Source organism: Aphelocoma coerulescens, chromosome 13, assembly GCF_041296385.1.
Source record: "Aphelocoma coerulescens isolate FSJ_1873_10779 chromosome 13, UR_Acoe_1.0, whole genome shotgun sequence".
NCBI lineage: Eukaryota > Metazoa > Chordata > Aves > Passeriformes > Corvidae > Aphelocoma > Aphelocoma coerulescens.
The window spans coordinates 3,392,917-3,406,584 of record NC_091027.1 but is presented as its reverse complement, the minus strand read 5'-3'; the positions used below and the strand labels follow the sequence as shown (position 1 = coordinate 3,406,584).

At 46.1% G+C, this 13,668-nt stretch overlaps 2 protein-coding genes across 9 annotated transcripts in view; one reads left to right on the top strand and one right to left on the bottom strand.

The window, feature by feature from the left end:
• The first annotated feature begins 75 nt into the window (after positions 1 to 75).
• On the top strand, positions 76 to 9,425 carry KIF20A (kinesin family member 20A). The gene is made up of 19 exons (XM_069029195.1): positions 76 to 158; positions 607 to 779; positions 1,211 to 1,300; positions 1,427 to 1,546; positions 1,992 to 2,130; positions 2,220 to 2,407; positions 2,497 to 2,641; positions 3,371 to 3,571; positions 3,802 to 3,913; positions 4,010 to 4,081; positions 4,626 to 4,769; positions 4,846 to 5,011; positions 5,274 to 5,438; positions 5,997 to 6,136; positions 6,233 to 6,335; positions 6,984 to 7,191; positions 7,584 to 7,675; positions 7,939 to 8,076; positions 8,919 to 9,425. Exons 2-19 carry the CDS (start codon positions 624 to 626, stop codon positions 9,189 to 9,191), a joined length of 2,652 nt encoding a protein of 883 aa, XP_068885296.1. The 5' UTR covers positions 76 to 158; positions 607 to 623; the 3' UTR covers positions 9,192 to 9,425.
• Positions 9,426 to 9,517: 92 nt separating this feature from the next.
• Positions 9,518 to 13,668, bottom strand: part of SFXN1 (sideroflexin 1) — a 39,844-nt gene continuing 35,693 nt past the window's right edge. For all 8 annotated transcript variants that reach the window (XM_069029199.1, XM_069029200.1, XM_069029201.1 and 5 more), the window contains 3 exons: positions 11,590 to 11,639; positions 10,919 to 10,966; positions 9,518 to 9,640 (listed from right to left, as the gene is read on the bottom strand). In XM_069029199.1, coding sequence (XP_068885300.1) covers positions 9,544 to 9,640; positions 10,919 to 10,966; positions 11,590 to 11,639 — 195 coding nt within the window. In that variant the 3' untranslated portion in view covers positions 9,518 to 9,543. The remainder of the gene's footprint in view (positions 9,641 to 10,918; positions 10,967 to 11,589; positions 11,640 to 13,668) is intronic.

The following is a 13,668-nucleotide window of genomic DNA, read 5'->3' as shown; positions in this document are numbered from 1 at the left end:
CCTCATTGGCGGAGCGGGCGGGCGGCGAGGTTTGAAACCCCGACCGTCGGCGAGGGGCGGCGTGAGGGACAGCGGGGTCTGAGTCGTGTGAGGGGCGGCGTGAGGGACAGCGGGGTCGGAGCGGCGTGAGGGGCGGCCGGCGGAGTCTGCGGCTTCCTGTGCGTACGGCCAGGCCCCGCGTGGTGCTGGGGGGTGTGTGTGTGGAGCGGCCGGCCGGCGCGGAGTTGCGTGTGGGCTTGGGGGTGTCCTGTGTGGTGGTTGGTGTATGCGTTAGGTCTGTTCGGTACCGTGTGTTAAAGGGGTGTAGAGATGGTCTGTGTGTGTGGAGGGGTCCCGCATGGTGTCTGTGCGTCCAGGAGATGCGTTTGGGGTCTTTGGTAGTGTTTGTGTGCGCACGGGGTCCTGTGTGGTTTCCCGGTGTGCAGGACGTGCGTTTGGGTGTTTGGGGGTGTGTGCACGTTTGCAGTAGCATTCTATGTGCAGGGAGGGTTCCACGTGGGGATCCGTGTTTGTGAGGATTGATGGATGTGGCACTGGGTTGTATGTGTGGGGAGCGAAGCTTGGGTTGCTGTAACATCACTCTGTCCTGTGTCCCTTTTTCTCCAGGAGCCGTGTGAGAGACTATGGCGCAAGCACTTGCCTCCCCAGGGCTGTTTTCTGACGATGAGGCTGCAGCCTCCCCTGTGCTCGAGTCCACAGCAACAGGGTTTGGGGCTGACGTGCGCAAGGACCTGCTGTCGGAGTTCTCTGCCATCTCCCCAAACTTTGAGGGCTCTCAGGTGAGGTTGGAACTCTTTTGTCACAAACAGGGCAGTGTTTTTACACGTGGCTGCTGCTGTCTGTACAAAGGTGATGTGATGCAGAAACAACAGGGACTCTTCAGAAGAGGCAGGAACAAAATGCTGCTTTGGGGGAAGCAGTTCCTGTGAGAGCAGCGGGCAGCAAGTGTCTCTTGGGGTGACACTTCATTTTAGTGTCAGGCCTTTAGATTGTTGGTCTGATTCATTAGATTAAAAAATCCGTGTGTGCTTGGAAATGCCTAAGAAAGCTTCTGGCATTGCTGGTGATTTTGTGACCAGAGAAGTTCCTAAGCACTAGCATGGACAGCCCACATGTGTGCTCCATACGGTGGTTCCTGTTAAGTGCTCCCATGGGGAGGTTGTGTGCTGCCTCTCTGGCTGCCATACTTAACTTGTGCGGATTCTTGCAGGCTGTAGCTGAAGACAATAATGGAAAATTAAAGGTCTACCTGAGAGTTCGACCTCTGAAATCTACAGAAGTGGAAAAAGGGGAAGACCAGGTGAGACACTGAATGAAGCAGGCTCTGAGCTGCCTGTGTGCCTGCTGGGAGATACTGTTGTCCTTTGCTGTATATCCTCTGGCCTCTTGTAAGGCACTGCAGTGATGGATTTCATGTGTTCTTTAGGGCTGCGTCTGCATTGAGAACTCAGAAACCCTTATTCTAAAAGCTCCTAAGAATTCCTTCACCATGCGGAGCACGGAGCGGGGAGTGGGACAAGCAGTGCACAGATTCTCCTTCAGCCGGGTAGGTAGCTGGGACAAACAAACCATCTGGAAGTGATTTAAGCTTAAAGCAGCCTTGCAGCTTGAAAAGCAGTCTTATTCACATCCACTGACCCCAAGGCACTGCCTGAACTCTGCAGTCTTGTACAATCCTCTCTACTTCAGGTTTCAGTTGCAGTTTTCTTAGTTTTTATCTTCTTAAGCTTTTCTGAAAATTTTTTTTGGCAGAAAGCAGAAAACTTGTTGATGAAGCTCTAAACAAGACTAGAGTTGCAGTGATACGAGATGTTACTGGATTAAACAAATGAACAGCTTATTTTTGTAGGGGGCTCAGCTGGAATTGCTGGTAGGTCTTTTACTCATGGCTAGTGCAGGGAACAAAGGACTGTGTAATACCACTTGAGCAACTATCAACAAAGGATAGGAAAGATCTACCTAAAGACATTTTTCCTGTGTCTTGTTTGCAGATTTTTGGACCAGAGGTGGGGCAGAAATTGTTCTTCGATGAGACAATGAAGCAGGTGGTAAAGGATGTGCTGAATGGGCAGAACTGTCTGGTTTACACCTATGGCATCACCAATTCGGGGAAGACTCACACGATTCAGGGTACGGAAAGCACCAGGTGTTAGGGGCCTGTCCAGGGAGTTGTCTCCTCTCTTGCCTGTGGATCCTCAGCTTTGCTGCTGTTCTTGCAGGCACCACCCAAGATGGTGGGATTCTGCCTCGCTCCTTGGCAACCATCTTCAACAGTGTGGGGGACCGGCTGTACCAGGCCATGGACCTGAAGCCTGCCCTCTCCAATGAGGTGGCCTGGCTGGACAGCAGGCAGGTGCGGCAGGAGGAGACCAAGAAGCAGATGATGCTGCAGGGGGGTCTCTGGGAGGTAAGCACAGGGCTTCTGGGGGCTCAATAGCAAGAGGTAAGGGATGGTGTCATGCTACCTGCATGCTCCTGTTTGTTGTTTCCTTCAAGGAGGAGCTGCTAACGCCACTGAAGAGGAGTCACAGTGCTGAATCTCAGCTCCAGGCCACCACCAGTGGCAGTTTTGACAGTGGAGTTGCTGGTCTGTCTTCATCCAGCCAACTCACCAACCGTTCAGACCTCAGCCAGGCAGAAGGTATGTCTGAAAGGCTGTTGTGTACTACCTGCTTCTTTTTGTTGGAGGATGGGGGAAGAAAAGGGTGATGGCTGTTTGGATGCTGTGTTGTGGGTAAGGGGGCAAAGGTGCTGTAGTCTCACAGATTTTCCCTTTGGAAGATAAGGATGTCATGTCAGAAAAAGAACTTTGTGCATATGTTTTGCCAATATTTGCTGCTGCATAATAACCAAGCCTTATAAAATGAAAAATTACTTGCCACTCACTCACTTCATTCAAGGAATGTGGTTATTGAGCAGCTGATTGCTGTGAAGTGGGGATTGCTGGGAAGCAGGATGCCAAAGTGACAGCCTGCGCTGAGCACTTGGGCCCTGACTGTCCAACCCAAGAACTACCAGCTGCTTAGGTATGCAGAAGCACAGAGTGATTGAGGTAACAAGATCTGAAATATCACTTGTGCTGGAAGGAGTTCATGTTTGAAATATCTTGTAATTCTAGAGTCAAAACTGAGTATATAAGAGTCCTTACACAGAACAGATGAGGCTGCTAAAGGAAACTTTAGGCTGTCTCACTGGGGACAGGCATTGGAATAGATACAAATGGGAGGAGTTATATGGAAGGATTTGTCTCTGGGGTGGTTCTTCTTGCTGAAGAAAGTATCTCACTGTAGAGCTAAACCATTCCAGTTGGACCCATGAAAAGCTGCAGTCATGATTTGGTTTCCTTCTTTTTTTTCCCCTTTTTCCCCAGAATTGGGCCCTTGCTGGGCTGACTTGGATCGCATCTCACTCACCAGCACAGGAGATGTGGAGTTCTCCATCTGGGTCTCCTTCTTTGAGATTTACAACGAGTTAATCTACGACTTGTTAGAACCAGCTGTACCTGGGCAGAACCGCAAGCGGCAAACACTGCGGCTCTGCGAGGACCAGACTGGCAACCCCTATGTGAAAGGTAGATTTACCTGGAAGAGAGGTTTAGTGGCCTGCTAAAAAGGCTTTAGGATTGAGTGGGTGGGTGGCTTAGCAGTGATGTACTGGAGAGCCCCACAGAGACCTCTGATGTCTGGATTACAGGATTGTCAAATTTGTTGATGTCAAGGAAAGGCAATGGTGAATTTGGGGCTGAGATAAGTTTTCTGCCAGTCTCCTAACTGCTGTGCCCAATGCATGCTTGCTTTCCAGATCTGAACTGGATCAATGTCCGGGATGCAGATGAGGCCTGGAAGCTCCTGAAACTGGGTCGGAAAAACCAGAGTTTTGCTAGCACCCACATGAACCAGAACTCCAGTCGCAGGTCTGAAGGGGAAAGGGGTTGTTTAAGCAGAATACAATTCTGAGGGGCTTTAAAAGTTTGCTTTTTTTAAAAAATTATTTGCATGTTTCTTTACAGTCACAGTGTGTTCTCCATTCGGATTCTGCACTTGCAAAGAGGTGGCAGTGAAGTTGTTCCAAAAATCAGCGAGTAAGTTTCATGTTTTTTAGGATTTGGGTGTGATCTCAACTTTGCTGTCTCTTCGGTTGAGGGCCTGGGTTATGGGAAGTATCTTGATGAAGGTGTTGTTGAAAGTACTTGGAAGGAATAACTGCTCCCAGTGTTAAGTCTTGGAACTGACAGGAGTTTGAGGAGTACTGCGAAGTACAACTTGAAGTAGTTTTCAGGCTTTTTGAGCGAAAGGTAAATGTGAGCATCCTTACCCCTGTAACAGGGCTGATTTGAGTGCTGCTGATGCCTGTTCCTGGGATGTAGTTATCTGGAAAGTGGCTGGTCTGAGGACTGGCAAAGGACCTTTGAAGTTGACACTGCAAAGCTCATTTTGCTGCTACTTGGTGTAATACCTGCACTTAGGGCAGGCCCTTCCATCCAGCAATAGCCCAGGCTCCCCAAAAGAATGTTCTGTGCCCTTATGGGGATGCTGGGAAGATGACTGCAGGGTGTCTGAGCTGTAAACCTGGATATGGCAGGACAAACCCTGTAGGTTATGTGAGTATCACTGTGTTTCCCTCAGGTTATCCCTGTGTGACCTGGCTGGGTCCGAGCGCTGCAAGGACCAGAAAAGCGGGGACCGAATGAAAGAAGCCAACAACATCAACACCTCCCTGCACACCCTGGGCCGCTGCATTGCCGCCCTCCGCCAGAACCAGCAGGCCAGGTGAGCACCCACACCTCCAGAGGGAGGGTGTGAGGGGCTGTTTGGCTTTCCCAGCTCACTCCTGTCTGTCCCACAGGACGAAGCAGGCGGTGGTTCCGTTCCGGGACAGCAAACTGACCCGCGTGTTCCAGGGCTTCTTCACGGGGCGCGGGCGCTCCTGCATGATTGTCAACATCAACCAGTGTGCGTCCACCTATGATGAGACTCTGCACGTAGCCAAGTTCTCAGCCATTGCCAGCCAGGTGAGTAGCACACACCAGGATCGTGGCATGGTCAGGGTACCTTGGGTTTCTCCTGCTTCTGTGGGAATGGGTCCCTTCCCACCACAAGGAGAGGGGGAATGCTTGCAAGTCTTCCCTATGCTTTTCTAGTGGTTATTACCTTCAGGGTATTTCCAGATTCTGCTAAACTGAAAGGGCTGAAGGTTGCAGAGAGGGGTAGTATTTAAAGACTACACAACTCCCAGGCTTTGCAGACTGATAATGATGGTCTTTTCCCCTTCAGCTTGTTCAGGCACCTCCCACAAAGCTGGGACTTCCATCCTTACAATCCATCATCAAAGAACACAACAGGCGAACCAGCCAGGGTCCAGAGGCAGAGCCAGAGGAAGATGCGGAATCAGAAGAAGACACCGAGGATGAAGCAGATGTCTCCATGTATGAGAAGAAGGTGGGCTGTGATTTGTTTTACAGCTTTTATGTGGATGCAAGCTCAAGAACATGCCTGTTAGCTTTGGCCTGGGAGCTGGGATTGGAGCTCAGCACTATGCCAAGAGAGATAACACAGAACCTAAGAAGGATATAGGACCTGGGAAATTGGGAATCTATGACAAAAACATTCCACAGTTGGTCTAAATCTGACACACATGCTTAATTTGGAAGCACTTTGTCATCTGTGGAATAGTGACAGTAACAGTGCAGGTGCAGACTTGGAATTCCTTCTCTGCAAGGGAAATCTAGAAGTTGTGCAGAACAGGAGGATAAATGGGGGAAAAATAATCAAACTCCCTAGATACTCAAAGCAAGCAGCTGGGATAGCTGAAAGATCAAGATGAAGTCATATCCCTACAGAGACTCAAGCTGTCATGTGTCAAGGTAGCAAACTCTGGCAACTTTTCTTTCCAAAACCTTAAATCTAGATCACTGCAGCCTGCAGACATGGGATCACTTACTCCAGGTCTTAAGTCTGTTGTGCAGTGTGAGCAGTGGAGCTGTGTCCCTGTTGCAGGACTTGTTGCGTGTGGTCGAAGCTGCCCGAGAGCTGCTGGTGCAGGAGCGGCAGAAGAAGCTGCAGCTCGAGATGCGCCTGCGTGAGGAGATCTGCAACGAGATGCTGGAGCACATGCAACAGAAGGAGCAGTGGTGGAGGTACAACCTGTGCTGGTCTCCCTCCCTCTGCTCAGGATGAGCTGCAGCACCAAGAACTGCCAGATTCTGACATGGAATTGGTTGTTCCCTTTGTAGCCAACATGTGGATGCTCAGAGAGAGCAGCTGGAGGAACTGTATGAGGGTAAAATGACCATCCTGAAGGACTTACTGACTGACCACTACCAGGAGAAGATGCAGGTTTGTTCAGGGCAATGCAATGACATCAGGAAAGTGGCAGTGGGTTGGGAGGGGACTCTGGGTATTCAAGTCCAGGAAGATCTTTATGCAAAGTGAAAGATTTTGCTTTCTGAGGTATTTCTGGGGATATTATTTCATCACTTGATCCACACTTTTTGCTTCTTGTCTCCTACTTTATGTAGCCCACTAGGCTTCCTAATTTTGAACATTCAATCTGGAAGCTAATGCACAACCATCCTGATTCCTCTACTTGTTCAACATGATTCTCTCCTCCCCCTTACTCTTTTCACTACTGGCTTGATTTGGGCTCTTCAGATTTGTGTGAATTTCTTTTCTTGCTCTTAGTTGTGACGATGGGTATTGGTCTGTCCATATTTTCATGCCTGTGACATTTGAGTGACCTCTGGGACTTCTAGCAGACTGAAGATGCCAACTCTTAAAAACAATCCCTTTTCTTTAGAGCCTGTAAAAAAGTGGTTTAGGCTCCCAGGAAGTGGGTTTACTGTGCTCACTTAAAGGACCTTAAAGGCTGGGTTCAATGTGTGAAGTGTGGGATTGAGAAATTCTCCAGGAAGAAAGACACACAAAGTTTCAGACAAGCTGTGCTAAGAAAATCTTGTTGAATATCTGAACAACTTCCTTTCTCAGGAGCGTGACGAGGAGATTTTGGAGCTCAAAGCTGCTCTGCAGGAGACCAAAGAAAAGCTGGAGAGCCTGGATACGAAGCAAAAGGACTCGGAGCAAGGCGTACGTCGATCCAAGCGAGTGGCCACCTCGTCTGCTCTGCAGCAGGAGCTGGCAGACACCAAAGCCAGGCTGGAGCAGTGTCAAAAGGAGTTAAATTCTGCAACTGCAGGTACAGCAGCGACGCTGCACCGGTTCTGAACTGAGCTGAGAGATCCTTGTTCAGGGTTAGAGAGACCTTCTTCAAGGGTACATTGAATTCAGACACTCTGAAAACATTATTTGAGTTGTAGATGACAGGAATAATGTGCTGGATGGACAGTTTCACTTCATTTTCACATGAAAATGGACTTTAGGGCAGGATAATCTTTCCATTCAAATTCTTAAGTCCCTTTGTCTAAATGAATGGGAGAAGCCTGGGATGTTTGTGCCTTTCTGCACAAACTCAAAAGCTCTTTCCCAGTTTGCCTGTGGCAGCAGCTTGTCTCAAGGGAAGTCTTGAACTTCAGGAATACTGAAAGCTGATCAATGTCCTGTTGCTCACTACTTTTTGTCTGTTCCTAGAGTTGCGCAAGTACCAGAAATTAGTGGAGCCTCCTCCCTCTGCCAAACCCATTACTATGGATGTAGACAGGAAGCTGGAGGAAGGACAGAAGGTAACTCCAGTTCTGTGTTACAGAAAAGAACATTTGCAGGGCAAAGTGGTTGCCAGCTTAAACAGTGTTTGGGACTGCTGTTACCACGTTTTTAAACACGTGAAACGGGTTTGTTGAACTTACTGGAGTTGTTGGAGGTTTTGGTATCTGTGATCACTCAGATGAGATCCTCTCTCTGTGCTGCATATCTGAATTACCTTGGAGTGGCTTTGTTTGCAGACCAGTGCCAAAACCAGCTGTTGCCTTAAACCTCTCTCTTCTAGAATGTCAGATTGCTGCGTTCAGAGTTACAAAAAATTGGGGAGTCTCTCCAGTCTGCAGAGCGGGCGTGCTGCCACAGCACAGGGGCAGGGAAGCTGCGAGAGGCCCTGGGCACGTGTGATGACATCCTGGCACGACAGGTGATGTGTCTGCTTTGGTGTGGGTTGCAAGGGGCAGAGGGGTTTAGTCTGTGTGCTCTGCCATCATCAGAGTAATAAAAGTTCTTGCTGCTGAAAATAAAAATGATTTGCTAGTACATACTGCCTATTATGTGAAGGGAGCTCTACTGCTGATTTTTTCAATGGCTGAGTCAGTTGTGTATTTACCTCTCCAGAGGAGACCCAGATTGTTTCTGTTCCGTTAACTGGCAGCCTGCACTTAAAACAGGAGAATTCAGAGTTCTCATTTCCTTATCCACTCCATCACAGTTGCTATGGGAGCATATTTGCAGCAGGATGGAGTCAGCTTTGTCCCACCCTTACTGTTCCTCTTTGTTACTGAACTGCTACACTGTTGACAGCAGAAGCTTTTATGCATGGTCTTATTTAGAAGTTAGTGAATTTTGGCAAAAGGCAGTTTATCCTCCTCAGTTCACAGTAACCAGGGAGTTAAGACAACTTGTCATAGTACCTGATGGGAGCCTACAAGAAAGCTGGAGAGGCACTTTTTATAAGAGCAGAGAATGACAAGACAAGGGGGAATAGCTTCCAACTGAAGTTTAGATTAGATATTAGGGAAAAATTCTTTACTGTGAGGGTGCTGAAGCACTGAAAACACATTTCCTAGAGAAATTGTGGCTGCTCCATCCCTGGAAGTGTTTAAGGCTAGGCTGGAGCACACTGGTCTAGTAAAAGCTGTTCCGATCCAAAACAGAGAACAAGAGGATCTTTAAGGTCTGTTCCAACTACGGATGGGCTTTTCTTTCTATGATTCAATATTTTATATTATTTTATATAAATAAATATTACCTTGCCTTCCTCAGGACCAGACCCTGGCAGAGCTGCAGAACAACATGATGCTGGTGAAGCTGGACCTGCGCAAGAAGGCGGCCTGCATCGCCGAGCAGTACCACACGGTGCAGAAGCTGCAGGCCCCGCCAACGTCCACCCTAAAGAAACGCTTCTGTGCCAACAGGGAAAACCTGCAGCCTAATCAGCCTCCTGGAAAAAAGCCCTTCCTGCACAACATCCTGACACGTTCAGCCACCCGGCCTGTGGCTGCCAGAGGGTGGCAACTTCGTTCAGTTGCTCTATGACTTTTCAAAAGGAGGTCCCTGCCCCGCTATTACTGGAACAGGTGGCAAATCCAATATAATAGCATCTGGTTTTCATTGTGCGCTTGTTTATTGTTATTGTAGCTGCTTGAGAGCTTATGTAAACATCTCTGGATATGTATGTTTAAACTTTCAATCAATACCAAAGTGGACAAAGTGACCTTATGTAATTTAAACACTACACTGAGGAAAGTCTTTAAATGTAAAATAATGCAGATGATCAAACTGGTTTAACAGAAGGACAAGATAAAGGTGAATTCTTGTCTGTGTTGGCACACAATTCAAAAAATAAGTTCACAAGTTTCTCCTTGAACGATACTTTGCCTTCCTTGAATTACAATCCTTTATTAAAGTATACACGTTCTAGGCCAGGGCTGCTCTCTCGGATCTTGGCTTGCAATTCTGGCTCCAAGCGCGATACCGACATAGAACTGAGCAAAAGAAACAGTCAAGGGGTTACATCAAACAAGCAGCAGAAGGGAAAATAAGATGGACAATGCAGCTGGTGAAACATCCCGCATTGTTAAAAGAATTTTCAGATCTTTTTAAACATCTCATCAAGGAAGCAGGCTCACAGACCAGGGCAAATGAATCCCTGCTCCAAGGGCACTGGAGTCTGTGGAGTCAGGAAATTGGCTGTTGCTACTACCAGGAGGGTAAGGATCTACTTCATTGCTCAGGTTCTTGCTGGCAGTAGAAACTTACCTTCCTAAAAGTGTTTTTATTAAATAGAATGTATGTTCCTATTTAACTTACTACCTGATTTTATTCAGTTGAATAAAAGTTTTTTTTTTTTAATGAGAGCTGGTTCACAGTAAAGTCAATTGAGCTGCCAGGTCATTTGAACAGCTTCAATTTCCTGAACACAGTTCATGGTCTAATCTTCCTTTGAACTGGAGAGCCATGGCTGAAATCAAGAACTGTAGCATGTGTGCTGGGTTGGTTTGTCAAGTCATCTCCAGGTAGCCTAGTGACACGTGTTTACCACAGTTCTCTGTCCTAGGCCAAGCAGGGAGACAGATGGTGTCAGACAGCTTTGTTGTACTCAAACAATGCTGAGAATTGGCTATTGTTTCCTGGAAGTCAAAAGCTGCCTTAGTTGTTCAGTATTTTAATGGACTCGGCTCAAGCTTGGATTGTTTAAGGTACATCTGGCAGCTTGTTTAGACAACCACTATTAAAATGAGAGGGACAGCTGAATTTAAGGCCCTGTCTGTATTACATACCATACTGAGCTAAGATTTTTGTTAAGTAACTCAGATTTCATAATGATTTCAGCTATAATGAATATTGTTTCTAAGACAGCTTTCAGTACTGAGCTATTTCTGTATTGATGAAAAAGTCTGGAAAAATATTAATCAAATAACAAATAAGCACAGATAGTCCAGTGCTGTTCTCTATAACTAGAAGAGTTTCCAGCTGAAAATAAAATGGGCTCTGACTGTATTTAGTGCATCTATAACCTTACTGGATATGAATATATTGTATAGAACTCATCTTGAGCTGCTGGGGTTTGTAAACAACTATCATATGTTACTGATGAATAACATTGTTATTACTTTCTGTATATTCTCTTGTTTATCACCTTTGTTATATGGGAATTAAAACTGTGCTTGAGCAGGCAATGACCCCTTGTTTGTGTCTGTGTGCAGCACCATGAATGGGTCTGGAGTAACATTAAAGTGAGAACAATTCACAGCAGTACCCACCTTTTCTGAGGAAACAGTGCACAACACAGGGGAGTTGCAAACACGAGACTAGAGGAGACAAAACCAGGTTTACAATATTTAGGGTGCTAAGGGAGAATTCAAAAACCTTATGCATGATTTAGGTAAAAAGCTTTCTAGCTTTTTTTTTTTGTAGACAGTGAGGTAAAATTCCATAAAGTGCTGTGTAACTTTTATTTCTCACTGCATTGTCCCTTATTAAATCATTTACCTACATGTAGCGCTAAATGTGTTTAAAATTAACATTTAATGTCCTTACAGTGTTTTACATTTGAGTGCAGGACAACAGAAAATGCCAGAACACAGCAAATTAAACCTTATTAACCGAGTATTTCAAGAATCCATCAACCTCCAGGATGAGATTCCACTGACTGTTTAGAGGCAACAGCCAAAGCATCTTTTCTAATCGAGCTGCCACATTCCTTTTTTTGCCACTCCCTTTCTCCCTCCCTCTGCTTTTCTTGGCAGCTTCTTCCCTGCTAGCGGCTTTTTTAACATGATATTTTATCAGTTACAGCGATGGAAATAACTGCTGTGCCCTCATTAACTCTCTCAACCTTTTTTCCTTAAAAAAAGTGCAAATATTTCTACTTTCTCAAAACCCTTAGAAGTATCTCTTAAGATAGCAGACCCAGCCCAAAGAAACCACTTACCAGATTCCAACTAATCCAACTTGAATGGGAGCACTCATCCAAGGAAATCTCTGTTGGAAATAAAACCACACACCGTAAGTGTGGAGTCTTTTCTTCCTGCTTCCCACCTTCCTGGAATTCTTGTTTTACAAGAGACAGATTGCACCTAAAAGACTCTTAGATGTGAAGGCAAAACCCTGACCAGCGTGGCTTCATGCTGAGCTCATTTGAGAGCCAAATCCCTTTGGAAAGCAGTAAGGAAATTCCCAGGGGAATCAATGTACACTGCGACCCTGACTAAGTGTCCCTTAGAAACTCCCATGAGAGTGTGGCTGTTTGACTCAGGAGCTGCTCCTGGGTCTTTTCTCTGATTCTCACAAGCCCACAGCAGCAACAGAGCTGAAATTTGGAGTGGTGCTGCCACACCTCTGAAGGGCACAGGGAATTTTGCCCAGGCATTCCAAGGAAGAGCACGGTCTGGTTACAGCTCCTTCCCTTTGGTGGCATCAAATGGTTCTAACCTGCAGCTGGAGCCACCAGCCATAAATAAGGGAGATGTCAAGTCAGAATGTAAATCTGCCTCTCTTAGCCCTTTCTCCTGTCATATGATTTCCCTTGATGTGCAGGAACTTTTCCTTGTGGCAACACTTCAGCTCTGCAGGAGTTCACCTTTTATTGAAGGAAAAAAGGGTTGAAGGATTGGGAAAACAAAGCTGAGAAAGCAACACATAACCCATGGATGCGTTTTTAGCATATTCCTCATTAATTCTGTAACTTTTGCAGAACTTGAATAAGTGCCAAGAAATTTTTAAATTACTTAGGAATCCACTCTCTCTCATTGGTAGAATGTTAATTGAAATTCATTACTAAAGAAGTAAACCCAGAGCTGTTCAATGGACACTGGTGTCTCTTGCTACACTAAGAACAGCATATACCCAGCTGCCGATGAGGGCACAAAAGGGAGTTTTAAAACAAAACGGCTCAAAAGGTAAAAATCACTTGATACACCAGATGATGTTTGTTTCTGCAAGAAGAGTTTCTCAAGATATTGAAGTTAGAGGAGAAAAAGGTGAGCAGAAGCTGGGCACTGTTTGGGAGTAGAAATGGACAAAGGAAATGTAGAAAGCTCAGGAGGACAAAGCTCAGGGCTGAGGGAGGTCACAGCAGTGTCTGAGGCAGGGAAAATGAGCCTGCATGGAGTAAAATTTCTCCAGAGCCTGAGGGAGAAGAAACAATGTAGAAGACTGCTTCTCTTTTCTTTAATTTTTTTTTTCCTGCTGTCAATCTGTAATGCAGAAATGAGTGCAGGAAGAACTGTGTAATTCAGCAATAACCTGCAACAAGAGGTAACAAATGGGACAGAACAACAGCAAAAAGGGTGAAGAGTGAAGGCAGCTGAGCTTTGCTGTTCTGGCATTCCCTAAACACCTCCATTTGGCCCTCAGCTGAGATAAATTCACCCCAAATGCTTTACATTTCATACCCTGGGAGAGTCCATGCCCAGAGGTGGTGAACACAAGCCAAACCCTGCACTGCCTCTGAGAAGGGAGGGAGAGGGATGCTGCGCATTGCAGTGGGAGGGTGGGACCCAAGGGATGTAACAGAAAAGCCCCAAATACAATTTTATAACTGAAAAAGGCTTTCGAAGGTGCCCTGAGAGGAATAAATGGTTTCATGCCTTTGTCAGAGTTAGTCATTGATCTGAGAGAGAGGTGTCTAATACAGACTCTGCAAAGAACATGGAGTTTATGTGCTGGAACATTTTTTGCCAACTTGATCTGAATTACAGCCTTTCTTTTTCAAGAATGTTACCAGGCATCCCCAATCCAGAAAGATGGTGAAGAAAAAGTAACACTGGGAGGTCAGAATTAAGAATTGGAGTTGCCCAGGGAACAACGTGAAACCATAAAACAAAATTCAAATGGAGGCTGCACACCCCCACAAAGAGAGAAAATGGAGAAAATACAAGAGAAAGAGCAGAAGAATTCACTGTGTTAGAGAACCATCATTTAACTCCGGAAGAAGGCAGTTCCCAATGAATTAGCATTTAATTTCCAGATGTCTTTATGACATTTTAGTGGTTAGTGCAAACAGAGAAAA